General features: G+C 46.1%; 1 protein-coding gene across 1 annotated transcript; it reads left to right on the top strand.

The window, feature by feature from the left end:
- The first annotated feature begins 4,669 nt into the window (after nt 1-4,669).
- On the top strand, nt 4,670-22,091 carry Atet (ABC transporter expressed in trachea). The gene is made up of 12 exons (XM_078181809.1): nt 4,670-5,470; nt 11,025-11,194; nt 15,324-15,547; nt 17,038-17,155; nt 17,608-17,797; nt 17,874-18,081; nt 18,991-19,167; nt 19,233-19,594; nt 19,942-20,110; nt 20,188-20,288; nt 20,820-20,975; nt 21,602-22,091. The coding sequence occupies exons 1-12, from the start codon at nt 5,468-5,470 to the stop codon at nt 21,944-21,946; spliced, it is 2,223 nt and encodes a 740-aa protein (XP_078037935.1). The 5' UTR covers nt 4,670-5,467; the 3' UTR covers nt 21,947-22,091.
- Nucleotides 22,092-23,744: the final 1,653 nt, after the last annotated feature.

Here is a 23,744-nt window from a genome sequence, read left to right as displayed (position 1 = left end):
GGATCGGAAGTGTGGCGTTGATAGCGCATGCACTGCGACCACATACGAAAACGTGACGGATGACGCCGAAAGAATAGGCGTTCGATCCAAACTTCGAATGCTTGGGAACTGTGGAAACGGAAACCTGACGACTACCGCTCGATTAGGCGAATCTGTTTTCTACCTGCAACGATGCCTGATGTGCAAGATACAGATGAGAAACTTGTCACTTTATTTTTTAATTGAACATTAACAATTAGGCACGGCAGGATTTTGCGCGAATGAAATTTTTCATAACTAAATTACCATTTTCTTAATATATATATATTTTTGGTTTAGCTATATATAGTATATTTATTCTTTTCTTAGTGTATTGGACATAGACACTTTCACTTTAATAATTAATAATACAATTGAGTAAAACGCGAAACATCCACGAAAGCCACTATAATGGCGCGTCGTGCCTAAGAGATTAACAATTGACCAATGGACTTTCTTGAGAACAATGTATCTGAAAACGTGAATCATTTGTTCCTTTCGATGAACATACCTTTTTTATACTGTACGATAGAAAATCATACATCAACAGTATCTCAAGGTAAAAAATTTAAGAATTACTATTACTCAGCTATATTTCCAGATTCGCAGTATAAAAATGACAGAACCTTGCACGATGGATTTTCAAACAACTTATTCATGAAATAAAATCGTCCACAATTTGCGTCAGAGAGGAACACAACCAGCCCCTTCAGACCTCGAAACGAAGCAAACCTGAACAAACAACAGTTATACAATCTGCGTGCAACCGAGATAAAAGTGTATAAGTTTATGACAGCGACGTAACAAACACCGGTCGAAGAAAACAGTAAATCCGAAGCTCTGAAAGATCGACAAGGGGATTTGAGAAAGGTCATAGGAAGATAATGGCCGCACGCTGTGGCGATCTTCCAGAGGAGACCGCAGATGTTGGGACTGTACGGTTTCAGTCTGTCGACGATTGTGAGTCATTTAGATGGATTCTGCGGCAAGACAGGGCCACCGTTGGAATTCTTCCGATACGCAACGGTGAGCACGCTCGCTCCGTCGTTCGGAAACCTGTGCTACCCGATCGCTAAAAGGGAAACGCGTGTTTTGTCGGACGGTGCAGGCCTCCGCTCTATCACAACAAAATTCTAAATTCGATCGCGGAGGAGGGAAGACGACCGTGGCACGGAACCTATGCAGAAACGGCGGAGGCAAAGCGTGAAACTTGTGCGCGTTCGATTCCCGCGAGAACCTCTTCCAGCAAGAAACCGGGGGCAATAAAATCGTGTCCGAGGCGGTTGCAGCGCGCGGAGCGCAACTATGCGCGTTCCTTGCCGACATCATTTCACGCCGTACCGCGGAAAAACACCGCAGCATACTTTCTTCGCGAAAGAATTACGGACTGATCTTGAGTTTAGAGATCTCCGGAGCCGGAGATTTCAGAGTTTGTTGACCCTTTCTCCACTGCGATCTATTTCACAGCTACGTCGATGAGCATTTGTTTATTCCACGTAAATCCCTACATTAAAATTGAGTTTCACAATTTAATTACCAATTTACTTCGTCAACATAAAAATTGTCGAGAATGCTGGATAATAAAAGTTAAATCAGATTTTTAAAAAAAATCTGCAAAATTAATGAAAAATTAAATCGGAGCTCAGCAAATTGTACTCTTCACTTTCGATTGGTTTCTTTATCATTTCGCCGAGTTAGAATCGCGTTTGACGCCCCCCGCTCTCATTAACGTGCCAAAGAAAAAAAAACAAGAAAAGGCTGGCTCTTTATCATGTTTTTCATGAATGCTTCTCTTGATTACCCTTATCAGGCCCCGATCTTTCCGTGATGTCAAAACGCGAAATATTTTGGATCATCATCGTCGACATGTCAGACGGGTTCAAACTTCAGAAAAAGCTTATTAATTGCCGAACGGCAATTAACGCACCGGCTGCCGCATAATCGCGTTCGCCCGAGCGATTCTTTTCTTCCACGTTTACGGTGATCCGTAACAATGGCAATGAACGGAGGGATTAAGCAGCCGAGATTAATAGCAGGGATTGGTGTCGCGGCGAAACTAAATTCGAAGAGTCTGGTGCGCGCGTACTCGAGTGCCATTCAACTCGGCGCGCGCGCGCGCGCGCGCACGCCTCACTCGACCACCGTTGACTAATTCTACTTGCGCTGGGCGAAATTATTTAATTCGAAACCGGACCAGTGTGATAAGCCTTGGAACCGTATGAAAATCGATGAGAAACGGAGACAGTGGAACCGCTAGCTAGCGACCGTGCCGGCCGCAAGTAGAAACAGCGAGTCATGGACAGACGTAGCAATCGGCCGTATTTAAGGCGCCCGGGTAGATCGATCCGAAATGTCGATTTTCATCGGAACGAGGCTCCTTGCGACGCGCGTTCTTCCCGTCTTGTTAAAGAAAGCACACCCTTAAGGGACCGCCCTTCGACGACGCTCTGGTTTCTCGCGCGCACGGAACCCGGTTGCCCCGATCGCGTAGCGCGGCAAAAGTTACTTTCGCGGTAACGCGACACGCGACAGCCGAGTGCGGTCGACGCGTAAAAAGAAAACTTTGTCGCGGGCATAGCTCGCAGTGGATATACATAGCTCGTCTATAACGTTTCAGCGAGTACTATCATCTAGGACCGTAAGCACGGAGCGATCCGCCCTGTAGGTAAAGGGTCAAGATTAATAACTCGTACGTCCTCGTTGGTCCGACTCATTTCTAAATTTACGTTTCGCTTCGAACTTTCTAGCTGTCTGGTTCTGCAACATTTTTGTATCCCGAACAGCATCAAACAGGTTTGGTATTTTTCGCTCAGCTACCCGCGGCTCCGACAGAAAAAACACATGTGTCCCGCTGGACAAGGGTTAAAGCAAAGTTCAACGCGTCCAGCTTCGCGTCGGACACACATGGGTGACGCTAATCTTTGATCAATTTGGAAAGTTCGGTATCGAATTCATTATCGTATAAACTGAATTTGAGAAGGATATTTTGAATGCGAAAGAGCTCTTATAATTAATTAAATTTCTTTAACTGGGAATTTTAGTGGCTGTTGGCCAGCGTTGAATTTGTCAACGTGTCCCACAGTGGTATACAAAAAATCGGGAAGCTACTTTTTGCTACCTTTCGAGAAAGTCTTACTGCTCCAAATAATCAACTCGTTTCAAGTTCTCTAGTACTCGACTCGATAGATATCAAAACCAGATAAAAGTGTCTATTATTCTGTTAACGGCACACGATATCTTGCACCAAAAACTCCAAGCATAAATTGCAACCAGCAAATAGCCCTGCTCCGCCAACGCAGCGAACGATATCTCATCCCGTCTTGATACATTTTTCACCCTCGCCGTTTCGCCACGAATTTTCGCCCCGGTTCGCCCTATCGAGCACCGCGCGACGTCGGAAGCACCCTCGAAAACAATGGCTGGCTTTCCAAGCTGGGCAGAGTTTTGATCGTGGCAACGCGCCCCATGGCACCGGCCATCCAGCAGAGTCCGATCCGCACAGCAACGTCAGCGTACAACGTGCACACGTCCGTACAGAAGTTAGACTTCGATCTTCGTTCGGAAGTGCGCGCGGGGCTTTGTCTACGCACGCGGCACGTTCCGTTCGCCGTCTTTGTCTTTGCACCGGCGGTGAGTCAAGCGACGGTATCGCGTCGGTGCAGAAGCACCGGGCCGGGTGCACGCGCACCGAACAACCGCGAGAGAACCTGGTGCTAGAGTATCGACCCGCAGCATGTGGTAACTCATTCTCCTTTCTCCATCGGCGTGTCTCTCTTCAGCATCCTAGGTCGGGCATGCGGCCCTCTCTGGCCCGTCTCCCGTCCCTTTCCCGACGAAGCGGCGCTACCCGACCTCCCTCCGTCCCCCGATCGTCCCTTCTCTGTCGCTCGCCAGCGGGACCAGGATACACGGAGGTCGAAACTCGCGGCTACGTCCACGGGAATCTCGACCGTACCACCGAGCCACACCGTTGAACATGCGCGAGGATCCTCAGTAACGTGCCAAACGAGTCGACACCCCCGCGACGTGCAACTCGGACGATCCTAAGAGGACCGCGAACGCGGAATCGAAGATTTGGGTGATCGGCGATCTTTCTGCTGGAAATTGTGTCATTCGTTCCTTCTATTTATTTAGTCGGTCATTTATTTGTTCATTCATTCATTTATCGAATATACTATTCATTTATCGTATATAGGAAGATACCCCTTAGTTATAAAATTACGAAATAAGCAACCGTAAGATCTCAACGCTGAACTGTTGAGATTAAAGAGACCCATGTCGCAATCTTCATTATCAAATGGTGAGCATCACGAAGACCTCAAAAAAAAACATTTGAATAAATTTCAATGCCCAAGCTTCTATCAGAACAAAACCGAGGAGTAATCCATAAGCCCGTCCACGTTTCCGACTAAGGAGAAGTTCTCCGGATCTGGACGTCGCGAGGGAAACAATCGAACCTCGCGAACGGTATCATTACCGCCGTAATAACAGCCGCGAAACTTCACAGTCATCGGTGCATCCTGTCCCGCGAATTTCGATTTTACGTAAGCGCTTTCGGTCTTGCGGAACCGATCTCTTATACCGATCCATGTCCAGCGAGTTATAGGATCGGGTAGCGGATCATTCGGGGACCTATCTCGGATCGTCATGGGTCGAATCTCGGATCGCAGCGCTGTGAAATGGGAGCGATTCGGGAAGAGAGTTCGAAGAATGGAAGACGGTTCCGTGAAGTCGTAGGCGATCGAGAGAAGAGCAGCTGTGCGGCCTGAGTCACCGCGGATGAAAGGACAGAAGCGCGCGCGGCGAGGGGCCCCGGTAATCGCGTTCGTCCCTGGCGTTTCGAGTCGGAGCAGCTCCGTTCATTTGGTTGGTAGAGGCGGACGGTGGTGCATAGCGCGACAGCTGATTCCGAGGAGTGTTGCGTCGACCGATCGTTTCTCTGGTCTGTCAGTCGCAGTTCGCACGGCGGATCGGTTAGCCGCGTCGCGATTCGATCCACTCTCTCTCATCGAGCGCGAGAAGAGCGCACTGTACGCGGTTACGTGGGCAGATCGCGGGGCTAGTTCACGTTTAGACAAAGGGAGAGAGAGCGAGAGGCAGAAAGAAAAGAGATCCGCGGATCCCGTCGACGACCCTCGGGAACGAATGCTGCCCCTTGATTCCGAGAACGGCTCATCGATCGTCGGTAAAACGAAGGCGAGGATTAAGCGGTCGTAACGATTTCTGAACGGCGAGCCATTCGCGATCGAGAGACACACGCTGGTTCTACAATATTGTTGTGCGAGCACCGTGCGAACGCGAATTCCCATCGAGGACACACACACACACACGGTGGACATTGTGCGTGCCGTGGCCAGCGAGTCGGGGGCGTACAAGCGGAGGATGTACAGCGTCATCCTTGGGGTATGAGTCCGGACGCCGCTAGATTACCGAAGACTACGATCGACCTATGGTGAGTGTTGGAACCGCGGGGCCCGAGAACGCGAACGACGACCTAGAGAGCTCCCATCTGGAGGGTTGATCGCGTTCCTTTGTCTCTCTACCAGGCCTCCGGCCGCGACCTATCCTTCGCTCTCTCCCGTAAAGCCCGTGGTGCTCGAGGACGCAGTCCCGTACACGCGACCGAGAACCAGAACCGTCTTCGGACTATTTATAATGTCGCGGCGTCGAGGAACGTGCTCGAGGAATCGTTTTGTTTGCATATTACACGATGACCCAGTTACTTTGTCCGCGGTGCTTTTCGTCGCTTTTCCGCCACGGCCGCGTCGGAACTCGACTACGCTTCTCTATCCTCGTCCCGTCTACGTCGGGGTTTCACTCGCGATGACACCAGCTCCGCTATGATTCGACGTGAACGCACTACGACGTGAATCATTGATCACCCGCACCCCGTCGTCGACGATCAGGCAGGCTTTATTAAAGGGAGGGAAATAATCGAATTTTACTCAACCTGTTTCACTTGTTAATCTGAATTCCATTTTTTAACGCTGATATTAATATAATACAGATTGACTCCTCAATTCCTCGTTTTCGATTTTGTGATATAGACTACAAGGGCGGCTAGTTTATCGGTCGCTCTTCGCAGTGTCCTGTAAAAAGCCACTTGGCAGCCGGCGAGGCGCAACGGCAAAAAGGCTGGCGACTTTGCCCTAAGCGCGACCGACATACGGACGCGCGCGAGATTAGGTCGCCGAAACTCGGATGCCACGGAACGACATGAACGAGATAAACCGTCGGATATTTCGCGGATCGATGCCCCCGCGAGCACGCCTCTGTCCCGTGACGTGACCGTCCCCTGCACGTGTCCGGCCAGCTCGCGATCACTCGCGTTTCTCAATCGTCGACGGCGACTCGATCGACTCCCGGGCCTCGCCGCGTGGAATCGCGCGAATTCGGTCGTTCACCCGATCGCGGTCCCCGGGGCCCCGTTCCATGCGTAAAGAATTTACCGACATAATGCGTCTACGAGTTTGTTGGCCGGCCGACAAAAATATCAAGCCGCGATCCTTGACCGTCTAAACGAGCCAGTTCGCGGCCAATCGCGGCTCCAATCGATAGCCGCGAAACGATAGCGCGCGCTCTTTACGCGCGGCCCGTTTGCTCGATCAGCTGTGATCCATCGATCCACGTCCGATCGTTCCTCTTTGTTCCGATGCTATGACTCGATCTAGTCGGACTCCGATGGAGACTTTCCACCGCGCGATTATGGTTGCTCGTTGCACGCTCGTTGGGCATCTCCGATTTTAGCCGCGCGTTACAGTCTCGTTTGCATGATCTAAACGATCGAAGAATCTTTGTCGGAAACGTTTAGAAACAGTTGCACTAAAAAATCCTTTGCGCTAATGAATTAATTATAGTACGACTGTTGCAATTCCTTTGAATAGTCTATAAGTTTATATGATTTTATGCAGTTATTTTACACAAAGATCGGCAACCTAGTAATTATACTGAACACATTCGATTTTCTTTATATTTTTCTTAAATCCAGCTGCTTCATAAAATGTACAATTAATTAATCAAATGTACAATTTAATCGGCAATAGCAAAGTACAGATCCTCCCGAACGAGTCATCTGTTTTCGACGATCATAGTCGTCGCGAGAATGTACTGTCACGAGCACACGCGACAAGAAACGCCCGACTGGTTAATACACTTCTAAAGACGAATACGCGGAAAGTGAACGCTGCAAATTGCGAGACAGAGTTCCGAGCTAAAATAGCCTGGAGTGCCATGGGGTTACCAATCGTCCGATTCATCATCACTGACTCAACGCGCGTTCCGAGTAAATCGCGGAAAAATTGAAAGAAACCTCGCGATCCTCGCGGTTTCTCGTACTCGGCGCAACGAATTTCTACTTCGTATAATGATCGATAAAAGAAGGTAACACAGAAGTAGCAACGACGCGCCGATTATGCTGAGGCATCAATGCCAGAACGTGCTCGGAGTTCTTCGCGATCGTGAGTCACGTGCGTAGAGGTTGCTGTCAGCACGTGTTCAGGGACGGTCGATCTTTCATAGAGGATCTATCGTTCCCCACATTCGATCTGTCCCTTAACCCTTTGCGCTCGAGGCGCCACTAAAAATTGCTATACTATTTTCAAAAAATAATTGTAATAGATTCGTTTATAAATAAAGATTGTTAAAATAACAATGACTTGCTAATAAGCTCGATTTCATAATACATCGCATTAAATCGGATAAAATACCGAAGATCCGAAAATATCTTTAAAATACAATGAAAATAGCTTCGAGTGCAAAGGGTTAAATCTCTGCGATAAAGATCGGTCGAAATGGCTGTGCCACGTGCCCGCCCTCTTTCGCGAAGGGCGAAACCCGTTCCCGCCTCGGTAGATTCGCGGTGACGAAGAGGCGCGCATCGATCGCGAATCCGTGGCGAGATCGCCGAGGATCGCGTGCATCGTTGATACGTCGGGTATCTATTTCGGAATGGCGGACGTCATTCCCGGTACAAGATTTCCATAATAAGGATCAAATCGTGTTGGCCGACGATCTTCTTTCGCGCACTGTTTTGCAACACTGTTGCCATCAGATTTGTGCATCGATCATACGTTATCATATCTCGAATACACTTTGTACTACTCTAACCTGGCGACGACCGATAACGAGTCTGTCGATTAAAATTCTTCGTAGGCTTTAATTAAATTCAATTGAACCTAACCTTAACCTTACTTAATTTAGCTCAATTTAATTTGATTTGATTTGATCTAATTTGATTTGATTTGATTTTATTTGATTTTATTTGATTTTATTTGATTTTATTTGATTTTACTTTATCTAATATAATTTAATTTAATTAATCCATATGTAAGGTTAAAAATCAATTTCTTACAATACAGATCTAAAAACTATTGTCTGCTATACTTCAGCGGTCGATCAACTATAAGCTAGTTGCATTTACTATTGCAACTGGCTGATGCCTGAGGATCAATTAAATAAATAATAATATTAAACGAAAGCTAATATTAATATTAGATAAACACCGTGAAATCTATTACATTTTGGCTGTCGGCCAATTTTTCTGTATTACAATGCCCTGTTATCGTCGAGATTAGCGGACGTTGCCGCCGTCCATCGTGGATCGTCGCGATAAAGCAGAGAAAGTTTTCGGTAACAGGCGGACCTCTATGGAAATTGTTGGTGGACGATCACTTTTCGCAGACAGGTCGGCTCGGTATCTCGACCGGTTGCTATGTCACGACACTTGGGCCGGTGCTCGACGAGATAATCGGCAAATACGTTCAGTAAAAACAGAGATCAGCCGATAAAACGTATAATCGAACTATTTCCCGCTCGTTTCGTTGATAACGCTACTTTTATGTGACCATTATTAATGTCCAACGTCTAATTGGTGGTTTATCTGGTCGCGATCTTGAATAACTCGGGTGCCGCAGATAATAAATGATCCGCTTTCCGAAAACATTCTTGACGCGAGCCCGGCAGTGTCCACGGCAACGCTCGACGATCCACGCTCGGCCCGGCAGAGATCATGCTAGGACTTTTATCTCAGGTTAACAGTGAATTGTGCCGGTCATTCTCGGATCTTTCATTTTAACACGCTATCGCCGGTGTTACAGTCTTCACCAAAGATCTACCTTTATAGTTTTCGTTATATATCTGGATGGAATTTTTTGAAATTCTAAACAGCTTCGTCGTGTTATAAAAATATTATTGTTAGCTTTGAAAATATTAAGTATTCTTTGAAAAGTGGAATTTTTCAAATTTCGCAGATTTTCTATTGTTAGGGTGTAAGCGAAGCTCGACCTGCTCGACGGATAGTGTGTTAAAATTCCTTGTATTATCATAACTCTTTTGATAAAAAATTTAATACAATTGTAGCGGACCGTTATCGTCGCGGTGCTCACTGTAGTGGGACATGATAATACTTTGTGTTCACTGCAGTGAGACATTGTATATACATTATATTTCGGGTTTGCGACGTTCTCGGACCGTTGACATGCTGGCCCGCGTTGCCCCTCGCACCTCCTGTCCAGCGGCACCGCGTTGCCGTTTCCAACGGTCAACGCGTGTCATTTGTTTAACCATCGAAGCTGGATCGATCTGCTCCTAAGACGGGGAGTTTAGCACGAACGATCAAGGCGAGCGGTCGCATCCACCACAGCGCGAAGCATTGTACTCATTACCATCAGTAATACATTATCACATTTTACACATAACACTTTGTGTGTATTAAATAAAATACCTTTATTCTTCTCGACGTACGCCCTACACAATTTAGTTTAATTTATTCAATTGAATTTAGTTTAAATTTATTTCGTTCAATTTAATCGAATTTAATTGATCGATATATAAGAATAAAAATGAAAGCTAATATTGATATAATTGTAACAAAGTACGGAGTTCATCGACCCAATTTCCAATGAACGAAGGATGTTTAGGTTTGGAGATAAGCGTTGGCAATAGGGGAGACGCTAACCTAAACACATAGGACGAGAGGAATTGGGACGACGGCAGAAAGAGTTTGATCGTCGGCTGAAGCAGAGCTATACTGAACAATTTAGAGAACGACTACACATATATTTAACAATAATTTTTTATAGTTTCATCATTTTAATATATATATAACATAATAATTTCTGTAAACTCGTTTTGAATTTTGTCTCAAGTCCACGTGGTTTGTCTATTCCGTCCGCTACTGTCGTTAACAATTTAAAATGTCTTATAAAAACAATGGGAATCATTTCGGTCGATTAATCGATCCAAACGTGCATCGGCATAAAATTATCGAAGATATCTAAATAAATTCAATTCTCTCGTAGCTACGGAATAACAAAGCTCTCGGCCGCGCGTTCAGCGGTCGGCAGCCACGGCATTAATGCGGCGCAATAGCGCCGGGAACGCGCTGCAACGGAACGAGAAAAAGGAGAAAGTTCTTTGTCGACGAACTCGTTTTGACAGCTCCGAAGACCTTGCTTTTAAACGCACGTGATTCATCGGCGCTGTCCCGCGAGAACTAAAAGGCGCTCCCGGATGAAATCTCGATCAACCGGGAACGGGGCGACGTTCGTTTCGTGGATTGGAATTCAAAGCTCGGGAGTCGTTCGCGCGAGGAACTTTTTCACGCCGGGGGAATCCTAGCGCGGGGATCGATCGAAAATCCGGTCGCCGCGGATAAACCTGTAACGGAGATTTCCTCCGAACGTTTTTTGCTCCCGAGAGCGTGGGCTATAGCTGACCAAAGGGTTGGAACCACTCGTCCCTGAGTCCCTTCCTATGGCGATTAGGTGATGAAATAAGCGTCGACCAGTTCACGAATCATTTGCCTTTAAACCTAACGAAGCCCGGAGATAAAACAAACATCGGTTAATTCACAGAACCTTATTCCTTTTAATGGCGACCAGCTGATGAAAGAAGGCTGGTCGGCTAGTCGACTAATTCCTCGCCGAATTCCAAAAGAAACTTAACAAATCAATTCCACCGAGGCTGCTCGACCATGAATTCTAATTAGTCGTCCGTTATCGTTGCAGCATCAGCAGATGATGGCGGATCTGAAGAATCTCACTCTGTGCGATGGAGGAGGGACCAGGTATAGCGGCGACGAGCAGGTACAGTTCATACCTGGCGGCAGCCACCAGGTGACAATTAAATCGCCGCCGCCCTCGCTCCACCTGGAGAACCTCAACAATGCGGTCCTCAGGTAAGCACCGACTCACGGTCGTCTAAAAGCGGTTCTAGATATGCAGAATCATCTTTGTTCTTCGGTAGACCAAACGAGTAAGATATATCTGCTTACTAAAATGTACTAAATTATAATTCAAAACAGTACACTATGCGAGCATGTAGTAATTGTTTTGATTCGATTTTTAATTAATTGACTAGTTCAAGCGATTATTTAGGAGAGATACGACCGATTATTTTAGGAAGCGAACGAAGCCGGAGAAAGAAAATTTGAAAGTTAACGCTAAACGGATGCACGTCCCGATAACGCACGTGTTCCTTGTTCTATTAATCTATTTATACTTCGCATATCGCTGCGCAGTGTCCAAACGATTGTGTAGCTCGGCGCTGCCACGATAAAGCATCGCGACAGTCGTCAGTTCTTTTCGGAATTGCCGGAGATAGGTACGCGTGAGTCACTAACATTTGCATGCCAAGCAATTTCTGCGCGACGAGAGCACGATCTGGAGAACGGATGCGTTCCCGATCCAACAATGAACCGACTCGATCAAAAATAAAATAAACGCCTATGCAGCTTTTGCATCTCGGTAGTACTCGATGCAGTCAATTTTTTCGAATAAAAATCAGTCTATTAATGCAGTCTATTAACGCAGTCTATTAATTACGCGAAAATTAAACAGTCGAGCGATTCGAGTGCCCCGAGTCAAAACTGACCCAGTCACCGCCTGGTTAGGACAAACTAAACACCTCCGGAATCACGGTACTTGCATTGGATCCGAGCTAAACCGAGTACTCGTGCATCGCCGGTGCCTAATCTCTCGCAGCTGTTCCGCGGAACACCTGGTCCTAGCTGTTCCACATCGCGCTAGCCAGTTTATCGACGTAAAGTGCTCCCCCGAAACGCGCACGAATCGCCGAATCAACTCGCAACTATCCGTATCAAACGGGTTTCGCGATAAGTCGGCCGAAGAATATGAAACGGTATCTCTCTGCAGCGAATCTGCGCCGCGTGCATCTTCTATGAAACGTTTGCCGCCGTTGTATAACATCGACGACATCGGTCTCCATGAAACTGTCCGAAAGCGCATTCACAGCGTCGTTCAGGCTCGCGCTGCGATGCTCTCCGGGTGATTAAATCGCGAGAGACGCGGAGGATTTTTGCATCGTAAATGCAAGTATAGTCTCCGCCGCGGCCATTGACGGAGGCTCCTTCTCGCGAACCGGATTGGATAGCCCGGTGCTTTACGGGCGGCAGAGCTATCGTTCCCGATTGAAAAGACACTTTCGGTGGAGCGCCGGATAATGGCAGCCGGCTCCGAAAATTCGCCGTTAACCCGCAATCGAGGGAAATTGCGCTCCGCGGGACAAAGCGCGGCGATCACAAACGCGGAATCATTCCTCGCGGATTCGTTCTTTCTTCGTCGCGTGCCCTTCCTCCTCGTCTCCGCGATGTTCCGCGGGAATGAAGTCATCGAGCGGCCACGGATTTCTCGGCGCTACATCCGTGACCTTTGCTCTCGGCGCGCGCGCTCCGGCCGTACCAGAAATTCTATTCGGTGTTTCATGGCGCGAACAATGAATGAGGGCCCGCCTCCCCCCCCGTCGCCGGTCATCGAGTCGACATCGAGCACGCGAACTATACTACACCCCAAATACGTCTCAAAACGGCGCCCAAGGTTCTACCATTGATCGCGTTAAGCCGTACGCGATTTTCTTTTTTTTTTTTTGTTGTTGCCTCGCCGAGTTAGGAACGCGGAACCGCCGCTTTATTGTTCGACGCGAGACAAAGGCGCCGATAGCTCTCGGTCGAGATTCTTGTATACATGCCTTATCGAGCCCTCCAGATTTCGTTTTGCGCAGGTGGCCGGCTGCACCTGTTCGCGATTCTTCGATTCCGCGAAACAGCGACACGTGCACCAATTCGCGATATCTGCACGATTTTGTTGGGAAAAGTTGCTTCGGTTGTTCCGCTCAAGTTTCTTAGCAATTTTCTTGTTGCAATTTGTTGTTAGACACGTTTGCTCGAATAATATTTCTCGGCAATTTTTACTCGGAAAATTGTCCCAAATGATGCTTGTTAATTATATGACAATGATTTGTAATAATATATTGTACTTGATCTACGTTTAAACTTCAAATCACCCGATGATAAGGGTAATTGACTGAAGTTTGCACCACGTTTGATAATAATTTTCGAACTATCTTCTAAACTCGAAGGATTGGTGCCATCCTCTTACTATAAAAACGGGCCAATATTAAAAACCTAGTATCTCATATTTTTCAAGACACTCAAGAAAATGGTATCCTCTTCTCGAAAATCGTTTTCCCGCCAGAGAAAAATTTTCCACCCTTAAACCTAGCATTTGTCGCGCCGAGTGAACTCTGCCACGAAATCGAGCATTTCGTCCATAATGCGGCCGCGGATCGAACTCGTAACAAAAGTCACTCGGTTCCGGCTTAGCAATTTAATCCATCGTTCGCGAGCGCGGACCGACCGGTGGTATCGATTATGCTTCGTCTTAGCTGAAACCTTAAAAAGCGAGCTTCAATGAGGGGATTATATTACGCGTGTCGAGCCGCGTACGATTGGTCAGCAAAGGCTTCCGCGGCGCGGTTCATCTCTCAACAGCGACGACGGTGGACGAAAAACGAGCGTTTCCGAGCTCGCTTGATTTTTGCGACGACATCAAACTATCGCGCGTCCATGCACACCTGTGACACGAGGAAAGTTCGCCATTCGCCAAGGTCCACGTGAACGGTTTACCGTTCGAACTTTTGCCCACCGCTTATCGATCCCACGCAGTAGGCACGTCATACCGTCCATAAGTGTCCTAGCAATTTCAGATGAATAGCTGAATGAATGTAGCATCGATCCCTGGGTTACTTATACTTTTATAGGTGCATCGGTTCGTTACCGTGAAACTGGCCAGTTCCACTTTTCTGTCTTGTTCGAACAAGTTCGCCTAACTTTTCTCTACAGTGCGCACGTTGTTATTCCGATCGCGCCATTTTGATTCCATGCTCGAATTCAATGTTGATGGATGTAGGCGAGGCACTCGAAAGTGGAGATCTAATTCGTGTTTTACATCTTCAAAATCCTTTTCTAGATCATATTCGTATCGGCCATGTTGCAGTCCAAAGTAATCCTGTAGAGATCATATTCGCCTGGTTGCACTCCAGATTAATTCCTTCGCAGATCGTATTAACCTCGATGCACGCCAAATTAATTCCCTCGCAGATCACGATCATCTCATCGCTGGTTTCATTCACCTTTCAGCGAATGAGATCACTTATCCGTATGTTCTGACCAAATTCATATTTAATTCGGGAATTAAGCGATATTCTACGAATAACTGTTTTAGAGTAATAAATCATGTAATAACTAGACTGCGGATTTTATGCGTTTGTTGTAAAAATGAGACTACCCTATACTTTTTACTTTATATAAAAATCAGCAGTCTATTGATAACATATAATTTGACAAATAAATACATAAAATCGTATTTTCCAAAACGAATAAAAGACGGTGAATTTCGACGACAAAAGCGTTAATCTAAATTTTGAAAAACAAATGAATCTAAAAGACCGGAGATTTACAAATCTGGAGTACGGAGAAACGAATGCGATCTAAAACAGAATTAATTTCAAGTGCCAGCGTTTGCCACGAACGCATGGGCTCTGAGTGCGCCACCTGTGAAAACACTTGCCTCGAATTACGTAAAAGTAGATCTCTATGCAAACTCCCCTCGTTAATTACCAGGAATAACCGATCACCAAAAAGTGGCCGCCCCGCAACGATCTAAACAAATTTGAAACAACTCGTTTCGATTCTCTTATACAGCGTTCCCGTAGCCGGGGATCTTCGCCGCGCGATCCCCCGGAGAAACGGTGTAAATTGCGAGCATACGCGAGCCCGCTCTCGCGGCACAGCTTTATTAGTTCCATTTAAACGCTGCGCTGGGTGCGAAACGAGAGAGAGAGAGAGAGAGAGAGAGCCGGAGATCCTCCAATTTGTTGAACCAGTCGCAGCCGGTCGCCGTTCCGCGAGATTGGCGACTCTCCCTCGGCGAATCTTCGCGTCTTTGTTCCCGCCGCGGCCTCGTCGCCGAGCCGTCGTTTAATGCATACTCGTACGCTTCTGTTCGCAGCGCGCCGCAGAACAATCTCCACTGCAACTGCAACGGCAACGCGTCGAACGGCGCCGCGGTCGCCATGTGCAGCAACAGCATGCTGGTGAGAAAGGTGCCGAACCATAGCCCGGGCCAGGACGGCAAGAGGCCGGCAGTCACGCTGTCCCACCTACCCAAGAGGCCACCGGTTGACATTGAGTTCAAGGATCTGGAGTACAGCGTGTCCGAAGGCAGGAAGAGAGGTTGGTCGCGACAGATCGCGTTGACACCTTGAGATCCAGCCGTGATCGAACTCGGTGAACGAGTTTCCTAGCGTGCCCGTCGTCCGCAAGGACGCCGGGAACGAGCCGATACAGGTGCACCAGCCGCTCGCGATTTTTCGGTGCCTGTTTAATGCGCGCGGAAAATGGTACTCGGGGTTTCTTCTGCAGCGAGTCTCGGCTTTAGCGTAATTTTTCTTGTCAGTTTTTATTTTTATTTAATACTGCCCTATTTTCAAGGCTATATAATTTTAACCGTGATTATGCAAATCATCAGGTTTAGTAATTTTGCTGAATGCCGAAGGAGACTTCGCGTAAACCTGTTAGTATTTCCACTATTTCTAGTGTTTAAAAGAGACAATTAGGTCAATGGACGAGTTAAATACACCGAGTCAATTGTTTTTTAAGTGACTGATTACAACCTGTATGTTCACGCTTTATTTGCCAAAAGACTATTATGATTTTTCGATGATAGAACTGTCTAAGAGATAATTTTCTTTTAAAAAATAATTTCGAAAGAACAGATTGTATCATTTTACTCTAATTCGTTTGCTTGTAATTGAGATCGTTCTAGTTTGTCAAGAATTTTTTCGACGAATTACACGAGCGTTATCAAGTGTGCTCAGTTAACGAATAAAATAGCCTTGCTCGCTGAAACATCAGGAATCACTAGCCAGCACAAAGCAACGATTGAGCCGTACAAAGCCAGACAACCGACCGGTTTACAAACGAAGTAACCATGGCGACTGGTGCCAGAAACATTGATTAAGAGCGTTATATTAACAATGAACACGAACGTTGAATACGTCGAAGCTTGATCTCGAATTTATCAATAAAGCCGCGCGTAAACGGCAAACATTGGCGAAAAACCGAACGGAAAAATTGCATAGCGATTCACAGCCGAACGAGCCCCGGACGAAACGTTGCCATCCGCGAGCGACGCGGTTTTTCATCGGAAAAATTTGTTGCCGAAGATCGGCGTACACTTTTTTTTATCGACTTTCGCGCAGAGAGCGTGGGCCGAAGAGGAACGCGCGCGATGGAAGAAGACAGGGGGGGGGGGGGGCGATAGTCATTTCGTTGAAGAACTCGCGTGTGTGAACGACCTAGCTAAAAGAATCAATAGGAGCGCGTGAGCACAGGCTGGTTCCTGTTTCGGTCCAGATGCACTTCGCGGGGTGCAACTGCACCCGTCGTAAAGAGGTCACTCGGAGGATCCGGTCTCTCGGCCGCGCGGTACCCGCTCTGCCGGCGTAACGAAATTTCTATGCCCTTTCTCCGCGGAACGTCGTGAACTTGGCAAGACCCGTGGACTTCTATTTTGGCAAATACGAGGCGGTTACGTAAACCGTAGAGAATCGAACCCTGTAACGGCTAGGCGGATCGAACGGAAAAATGTAAATGACGGTGACTGGTACGCCGGGCCGCGCGAGAACGGTACACCTAATCCCCGTGCATTTCGCTCTGTGCAGGTTACAAGACGATCTTGAAATGCATCAACGGGAAGTTTCGGTCCGGCGAGCTGACCGCCATCATGGGTCCCTCCGGAGCCGGAAAGAGCACCCTGATGAACGTTCTGGCTGGTTACAAGTGAGTTTACGGTCCCAAAAATGTTGCCCCCCTTTGCGAATTTTTATCTTTTTATCCCGATGAAGCGGACGATCCAACTTGACGAAACTTCCGCAGGCTCGTTTATTACATGCTTCAACTATGCTCGGGAATTTTTGCGCGGATCTCCGTTGCGAGAACCGTATCAATTATTCTGCCGGATAACTTGGATGGAGAAAAGATCGCTCCGTGCGCCGCGAGTCTAAAAACCGACGAGACGATCCGCCGGTGTTGTTTGCACAAAGCGTGTTTTCTCTCGACGGAATAATTACCGGAGCCTCGGCGACGCGGGCAAAAAAATTCGGAACATAGTTGAAACGCATGCAAATCAGTCCAGGTGTCGTCGGAAAGGTGTGTCGGTCGATTCAACGAGCAGAGTCTAAGAGTTAAAGTCTCGAGGAAGAGGATCGAAAGTCTTTTTCTTCTGTTTGCAGAACCTCTCACTTGTGCGGCTCCGTTCTGATAAACGGGAAGGACAGGAACCTGCGCAGATTCCGCAAGATGTCCTGCTACATCATGCAGGACGATCGTCTGCTGCCACATCTGACGGTTCTCGAGGCGATGACCGTCTCCGCGAACCTGAAGCTCGGCAAAGATATCGGCGCCAGGGAGAAGAAAGTTGTGGTAAGTCGACGTTGTTCGAATTTCGTATAATTCGACGGATCCCACTCGCTTCAACGCGGATTTCCGTTTGTTGCAGATCGACGAGATCATCGAAACTCTCGGCCTAAACGACGCGAGCAATACGCAAACCCACTGCCTCAGCGGCGGACAGAGGAAGAGGCTGTCGATCGCGTTGGAACTAGTCAACAATCCTCCGGTTATGTTCTTCGACGAGCCGACTTCCGGTCTTGACAGCTCGACTTGTTACCAATGTCTAAGTTTGCTCAAATCGTTAAGTAGAGGAGGTACGTCAACCGTTTACGTAACCGCGGATCTTAATGCAAAATCATAATCGTCAACCTGAAACGCGAACTATAAGAAACGAGCTTGTCACTTTTTTTTCTTTTTCTAATCACCTCAACATGTTCAAACCGATGTATCGGTGTTCTTGGCTTGTCTTTTCACTGTTTTAAATATTGTCTACTCATTTTTGTCATAAATATGGTTTAGTAATCACGAGTTAGCATTCTGCTTGGGTACTTTGAACCGATGCTGTATACTCTAGGCAAAGTTTTCGCTAACAAAAAGTGCAGAATTGTTAAGCTATAAATTCATGCATTTATGAGAAAAATAAATAAGTAAAATTTCAAATAGCAGACGGGTCAAGATATTTAAGAATATTTTTATATTTTCAACGCATTGAAATGGTTAAAGAAAGAAATTATTATCTAGCGGATGCTTGGTCGTTGCAATTCGCAACTACGGTTTATATTTTGCAGAAAGATCCGCGCTGTAATAATCCCCCAGAGACACACTATTAGAACTGCTTTAGACTGACTTTGAAATTCGTCTACCTTGAAGTTACGAAACCTGTCGCTATCGAACACTATGCAATCACGAAGAACTCTACAATTAGATGCTACAGACCAGCTTTGAAATTCGCCTACAATGAAGCTACGACATAGTTTGCTACCAAACAAACAGCTAGTAATCGTAACGAAGTACTCTATCACAGATAATTTAAAAACATCTTCAAAATTTGCGGAACAGTGGATAATTATAAAAAAAGTACTTAAGCGACATCGTAGGGTTGCGGGCGACTTAATATCTTGATAATAAAGATATTTTTCCCACAGGGTTTGTTCTAGGATAGATACCTCTTTATTCACAAATAAATCTATTTTTATGAATATTTCGATAAATAATTGTTTCAGGGAGGACGATCATTTGCACAATCCACCAACCCAGCGCGCGGCTGTTCGAGATGTTCGACAACCTGTACCTATTGACGGAAGGGCAGTGTATATATCAAGGGAACGTGGGCGGTCTGGTGCCGTTTTTGTCGTCGATGGGTCTAGAATGTCCGAGCTATCACAACCCGGCGGACTACGGTAGGTAAAACGAAGAAAAGCGTGCCGAAGTTGAAGCGAATCGTCTGACGACTGTATCGTTTCAGTGATGGAGGTGGCGTGCGGCGAGCACGGCGAGTGCGTGCACAAGCTCGTGATAGCCGTGAACAACGGAAAGTGCGCGAATTATCAGCACAACCAGGCGGCGATAAACGCCGTGCAGACGTTGCCGAACGACATCGCGAAGGAGTCGCCGCAGCAGGAGACGAAATCCGAAACCGCGCTGATACCGAACGGCGTGCTCAAGCAGCCGAACGGAGGAACTGTGATCAACATGCCGATCTCGTGCACCACCTCTCTGCTGGACAGCGCGGAGAGCATAGAGCAGACGGTCGGCTTTCCAACGAATAGCTTCACCCAATTCTGGATTCTGCTTAAGAGGATATTCTTGTCGCAGATAAGAGACATGGTGGGTTTCCCCAACGTATTTCCGCCTTTGCATCGCCTTTTCGCGCCCTTTTCTTGCACGCTTAACACGTTGAGCGCCACGCCACTCAAACATGGGTGACACTAATTTTTTGACCAATCTTGAAAATTCATTTTTATTGTAATATATTTGAACAAATTGAGTTTGACTGGAGTGTTTCCAATGCGAAAGAGTTCTAATGCCTAACCCTATGATAAATATTAACTTTCTAGTTTCGCTTTAATTAATTAAATTGTTTTAACTACGCATGGATTTTAGTGGTCGATGTGTTAAATTGCTCGTATCGTCGTATATCATAAACGATTGCTGTATCGATTCATTCTTTGCAGACATTAACGAGAGTAAGGCTGATTTCGCACATAATCGTTGGGTTCCTCATCGGCGGGATTTATTACGACATCGGCAACGAGGCCTCGCAAGTGATGAGCAACGCCGGCTGCGTGTTTTTTACGGTGATGTTTCTCATGTTCACAGCCATGATGCCTACCATTCTCACGTGTAAGTCCGTTCAACGATACCGACCGTGTCTTGGCTGCTAACTATATCCATTGATCGTTCACTATTGTTTCCCACAGTCCCCTCGGAAATGGTTGTGTTCGTGAGGGAACATTTAAATTACTGGTACTCCGTGAAGTCGTACTACATCGCGAGGACTTTGGCTGATGTCCCCTTTCAGGTGAGCACGATCAATTTTTATGGGACCGTTCTGGCCTAGAACTGGTACTACTTTGCGTTCTATTAGGTTTTGTAATAAGACCAGACCTTTGACACTTAGGAGACAAGGGAACTTGCACGAATTCGAAGCGACAGTTTAGGTGCATTTTTAAATACGTTCCTGTGCGACTATTTCTATGCAAATTAGCTTAAATTAAAACAGAAAGTGTATACTTTAAGATGGGGTAGAGTAGATTGTGATTTAATGACGAGATCATTTTGAAAAATTAAAGAGAATCAACCTCTAACATTATGGGGTTTACAAGATTTAAAACGAAGAGTTTAAGCGAATGTTAAAATATGTTTCCGTAGTGCTATTTTAATAAAATTTAGCTTAAATTGAAGCTAGAAGTATCTACTTTAAGACAAGGTAGATGAAATTTATAATAAAATGCTATCGGACTTATTACGCGACCTAATAGTACGTCAAAGTGTATACACCATATCTCGAGTCGAATGCGCTAATTAATCCGATTAATTCTTCTTCTTGCAGATAGTGTACTCTATAGCATACGTCGTTATTGTATATTTCATGACGTCACAGCCATTGGAAACGAATAGGTTCATGATGTATTTAACTATATGTGTATTGACAGCGTTAGTATCCCAATCCATCGGTTTAGTAATAGGTGCAGCGATGAGCGTCGAGGTAATAATCGTTTCTCACTTTTACAAACTATACTATGTGGGAAATTAGGAAACAGTGATTTTCTTGCGAACAATCTTAGCAACAGTGTCTGCACTTCTCCTGCAATTACTTTTCTGCATTGTTGGCTCTTTTTGATCAGATTCTACATTATAGAAAAAGCGACAGACAAGTCTCTTTCTGCATAATAATTCCTAACTAAATGATCAAAACATGTTACTAAAAACCACTTGTTAGCACGCGATTAAAATAATTGCTACATGTATTAAAAGGTTAATTGGGAAGTTTATTAGACTGCGGACTGTACGCATTTATAGCTAAATTGGATAGTCATAATTTATAATAGCAGATCAATTCAGAGAATTTATAAATAGCTATTAAAGTTGCTGATGTGGAGAAACACTTGCTGTTTACTTTACTCTTTTATAATTTTCATTTCGCAGAAATAAGTGGTATAACTATAATGTGTGCTTTGAAAAATTTGAGAAAGCAACCCTGATAATTAAAGCATTAATTAATGAAAAATAAAGCGAAGAATTGCGAGGCGTTCCAGGCGAACTCGACAGCTCTTTCCCACATAGTAAAACCCACAAACGATCGAAGTGATGAAGCAAACGATTCAATTTCAGAGCGGAGTGTTCATCGGTCCGGTGTCGTCGGTGCCGATCGTTCTGTTCTCCGGCTTCTTCGTCAACTTCGACGCGATCCCCAAGTACCTGAAGTTTCTCTCGTACGTGAGCTACGTCCGGTACAGTTTCGAAGGCGCGATGATCTCGGTGTACGGCTACAATCGGGCGAAGCTCAAGTGTTCCGACCCCTACTGCCACTTCAAGAGCCCGACGAAGTTCCTCGAGGCGATGTCGATGCAGGACGCGGTCTTCTGGGTGGACGCCGTGGCGCTCGCCGGCATCCTCCTCTTCCTCCGAGTGGCCGCCTACTTCGTGCTGAGACTGAAGCTGCGATCTCTCCGTTAAGACGATCGAGGGTCCACGGATCGGGCCCGATCCGGCCACACCGATACGCGATCGTCGAGTTCCATCGCGCGTGCAACGAAACCGAGTCGGGCTGCGCGGCCTCGACACGGGACATTATCGCACGGCACCCCCCCCGACGAGGAGTTACGCACGCGTGGACTCGCGACGGAAGCAGCTCGAGAATCGAAACCAGAGAGACGCTGCGATGCATGACCGTTCAGCATTTTCGCTGTCGCGGTCGCGCGAGTTTCCGCGGCTGTGTTCGATCGATCCACGTGGATCGCTGAGAGAGAGAGAGCGAGAGAGAGAGAGAGAGAGAGACCCGAGGAACTTACCTGAACAGAGTTCCGGGAGGATTGTGCGCGTGGAACGTTGATTTCCGGCAGGCGCGTAGATCACTTAGGCATTTCTAATAACGTAGAGTACGCAGGAATTAGACTCGTCACATCATCGATTACAGCGTCGACAGGACACGCATCGAACCTGAAAACGTAAGAAAATCAATTGAAAAAAAAGAAGAAGAAGAACAAGAGGAGAAAGAAGAGAGAATAAGGGAAAACATTTCTAGCCAATTACTACAAACTCGCCAGGAGCCTTAGGCCCATTCAAGACTCATGGTCCCTCCAATGAGCGCGTGTGCACGCCACGCGACGAATAATAGACTTTTTCGATTAGATAAGCAATAGAGTTTACGGGATCCGTGGTTAGGATGGATCCTTTATTGTTCTCGTGTTTACATCGACCGCCACCATTCATTTTAGGCTATACGGAACAATCGCGGGGCGCCGCGGGGACGAACGACGTGGATCGTTATTAATAATCGTCTGTGCAATTTGCCGGTGCTCGTCGCGCGGGATCCCGCGGCGCGCCGCCGCGTATTTATACTTCAAACATGATTTCTTACGTGACCACTGTCGAAACTTTGCCCATATCGTCATTCCATTAAGTGATAATCCGATCGGGAGTAACGTCGAACCGGCAACACGGGGAATGGTAAGCGTGATAGTGTTGAAGAACAGAGACCGAGACCGGAGCTGGGTAATACTTACGGAGAAGATATTTGAAACGCTATTTCAAACGATAGATTCGTCGCAGTGCAAAGAAAATAGCGTTTCAAGTACGATATCAAAGGAGAAAATATTTTATTTTGATTTTATGAAACGCGAAATTATTTATCTTGGTAATCTAAATTTAAATCGTGAAGCTAAACATTTCGATCATCGAAAACGTAAAAAGAAATATTTTTTATTTTAATAATAAGAAAAATGAAAAGCTAAAATTTATTTCTTTTCTAAATACAGCTGTTCGCATAAAAGTGCATAATGCAGAGAATTGCTTTGGTCATTTTAGATTACCAAAATAAATTCTTCTCTATGATTCCGATCAATTTCGAATCAACGTTTTTCGAATCAAATACTATTTGATTCTCTCAAAAATCTGTTGCAATATTTTATTTACAAAAAAGAACATGTTTGATTTAAAAATATCTATCTGCTATCGAAGATATTACTTTACCCAGCTCTGATCGAGAAACACGAACAAAAAGAGCTCACATCTGACCAATCACTAGCTGCCTGTGCGTTTGCTTCTAACACGTGGGACTGCTGAAAGAACTACATTGTTACATTTATTACGGTATAGTTGTTTAAATTAGACCGGTGAAGGGAGCATAATAATTATTAAATCGAAAAGATACCAAAAAAAAAAAAAATAAGCGAAGAAATAAGAGAGAAGCGACGTGTCGCGGGCACGTGAAGAATTGGGGACGCGTGTTAACAAATTCGACGGGACGGTTTTC

Source organism: Augochlora pura, chromosome 5, assembly GCF_028453695.1.
Source record: "Augochlora pura isolate Apur16 chromosome 5, APUR_v2.2.1, whole genome shotgun sequence".
Classification (NCBI taxonomy): Eukaryota; Metazoa; Arthropoda; class Insecta; order Hymenoptera; family Halictidae; genus Augochlora; species Augochlora pura.
Note: the sequence above shows the minus strand (reverse complement) of the source record. Positions and strands in the feature narration are given on the sequence as shown.